Below are 2,057 nucleotides of genomic sequence, written 5' to 3'. Positions count from 1 at the left end.
GGCGGGGGTCCCCCCTTCGCCTCGCGGCGCGGCGGTAGCGCGGCGGGCCCCCGAGAGTCCCGGGCGCGTGTATCCCTCCGCGTGGAAGGCCAGCTCTCGCGCCGCGGCGCCAGCGACCTGTCCCGCCCGTCCCGCCGCGCCGCCTCGGAAAGTAGTCCGCGGCGCCGCGCCCAGCCCAGCTACGCCGCGCCACGCCGCGCTACGCTACGCCACGCCCCGCGCCGCGCTGCTACGCACTGCGCGCTAACGGGCCGCGGTGTCGCGGTCGGCGCCGAGTAAGCTGGGCGCGGGCCTCGCACTCGACCCCGTGGCGACGGTAGACGGCGCGTACCGAGCACCGACGCTAGAGAGCCGAGGCCGAGCCGAGCCGAACCGAGCCGAGCACAGCGAGCTCGACCGCCCAGCGCCGTTGCCACCCCGCCGGCGAGAAATGTCCCTCGGTCGCGACTTACTCACCCGCTGGAGAAAATAAGACTCCGGCTCCTTTTCGAATCCAGTGGAGTGTGGATGCAGCGTTCCCATCGCAAATCGTTCATGTATCCGAGCTGGTGGCGGTCACGGTCATCCGGTGAGGACAACGCAGAAGCGCAGAAGTCACCGGATCACTGATTCGCCTGTGGCCAGACTGGAGAGGGAAAATTGCCCAACGAATATTTCGAAAGGGGAAGTCTTCAGTTTGGTCAATCTACAGAGAATGGCTCCTCCCGGTGCAAACTAAACTCTCCGCGCGATTGAAGAGAAGTCATTCCGTAGTTATTCGGACGATTGGTGAAATGGGTTTGTGCCTGACGATAGTGTGGAAAACGATTTCAAAGGCAAACTCCGCGCGCTGCCAGGCTGGCCACCCGCGCGCGGTGAGAGCGGGGACATTCCCTGCGCCGCGGGTCGAGAGGGACCTTCGCGCCGCGGCCGCCGCGCGCTCGCGCTGGCAGCCCTGCCATCACAACCGTCCGCAGCGTCATGGCCGCCGTCTGATATTGTTTGGGTTCAGTTCACTGCAGGAGGAAGGCGACAGAACATCGTCGGGCTGAGGGAAAGCAACGAATGTGATCTACTCGAGGAACCATGATCTCCTCCATAGTTTCGAGGCTTGTGATGTGAGTACGGCTGGAGATCGAATTGGTTTTTCATCAGATTTCCCCTGTTTTCTGAGCGGTGCTGCTACTTGGATGTCCCTTTTGTTGTCGTGTGTCGGGTTTCTTTGTTCTTTCTTGAGAAAAGTCTTGTTACAGTTGACGTTTCGTCATTTTGCGTTCCCCAGGCAGGACAATTGTTGATAATCGGCTTTTTTGCAGTACATTTCGTTGCCACGCAGGGTTTTAGTGATGCGAAGTAACGTCGGGTTCCGTTTGTCTTTGTGACACACACGAAATGTCTTGGTGCTGTACTGGTCTATAAATAGTCATTGCAGAAACTTGGTTGGGATCTAAACAAAGACAGCTTTGCTTAGAGATCAGAGTTGAATTCTGATCTAAACCCGTGACCAGTCAATTTGTTGGAAAAGTAAAATTGCATAATTCATTCATTTCAAAGGCGTGTAGGTTAGGAAATTTTGACAATAGGCATTCATTTGTCAAATTTTCTGTGCACCAGGATTGTCTTTGTACTGAGGGCTGTGTTTCACAAACTCATGAATGTGTGTTCCCCAAATTGGCTCATTCGTAACTACATGAACTTTATTTCTGACAGCATAATAATGGCATTAAGTATAGGTTTCTATTTGTCTTATTAAATATTTTTACATTATCTAATATGGTGCAAGAGGTCACCAATTTTCGTGATTGAGTCTATGACTTGATTAGTTTTGTTTGACGAACCCTTCTCTGGTGCCAGATCTAAACATAAGGCAAGAGTCGAGTACAAAGGCACTCTGTCTCGTTGACAATCAATGTTAGCCAATTAGCTGAAACGCCGTTACAGTGGCAAAGACAGGTGTGTTTCTTCAGTTAAATATCAAAGTTCTTTAACTTACTTCATTTTAGCCACGTTGGGTTAGATGTTAAATATTTTACTGTCATCCATTCGGCACTATGCTACCTCCAATTTAATAAATTTGA

The 2,057-nt window shown here is 52.7% G+C and overlaps 1 protein-coding gene across 3 annotated transcripts in view; it reads left to right on the top strand.

Moving 5' to 3' along the window:
* Nucleotides 1–934: 934 nt before the first annotated feature.
* Nucleotides 935–2,057, top strand: part of LOC113205458 (uncharacterized) — a 26,564-nt gene continuing 25,441 nt past the window's right edge. For all 3 annotated transcript variants that reach the window (XM_052267663.1, XM_052267664.1, XM_052267662.1), the window contains exon 1: nt 935–1,097. In XM_052267663.1, coding sequence (XP_052123623.1) covers nt 1,066–1,097 — 32 coding nt within the window. In that variant the 5' untranslated portion in view covers nt 935–1,065. The remainder of the gene's footprint in view (nt 1,098–2,057) is intronic.

This window comes from Frankliniella occidentalis, unplaced genomic scaffold (assembly GCF_000697945.3).
Source record: "Frankliniella occidentalis isolate FOCC.00 unplaced genomic scaffold, Focc_3.1 Scaffold56, whole genome shotgun sequence".
NCBI classification, from domain to species: domain Eukaryota; kingdom Metazoa; phylum Arthropoda; class Insecta; order Thysanoptera; family Thripidae; genus Frankliniella; species Frankliniella occidentalis.
Note: the sequence above shows the minus strand (reverse complement) of the source record. Positions and strands in the feature narration are given on the sequence as shown.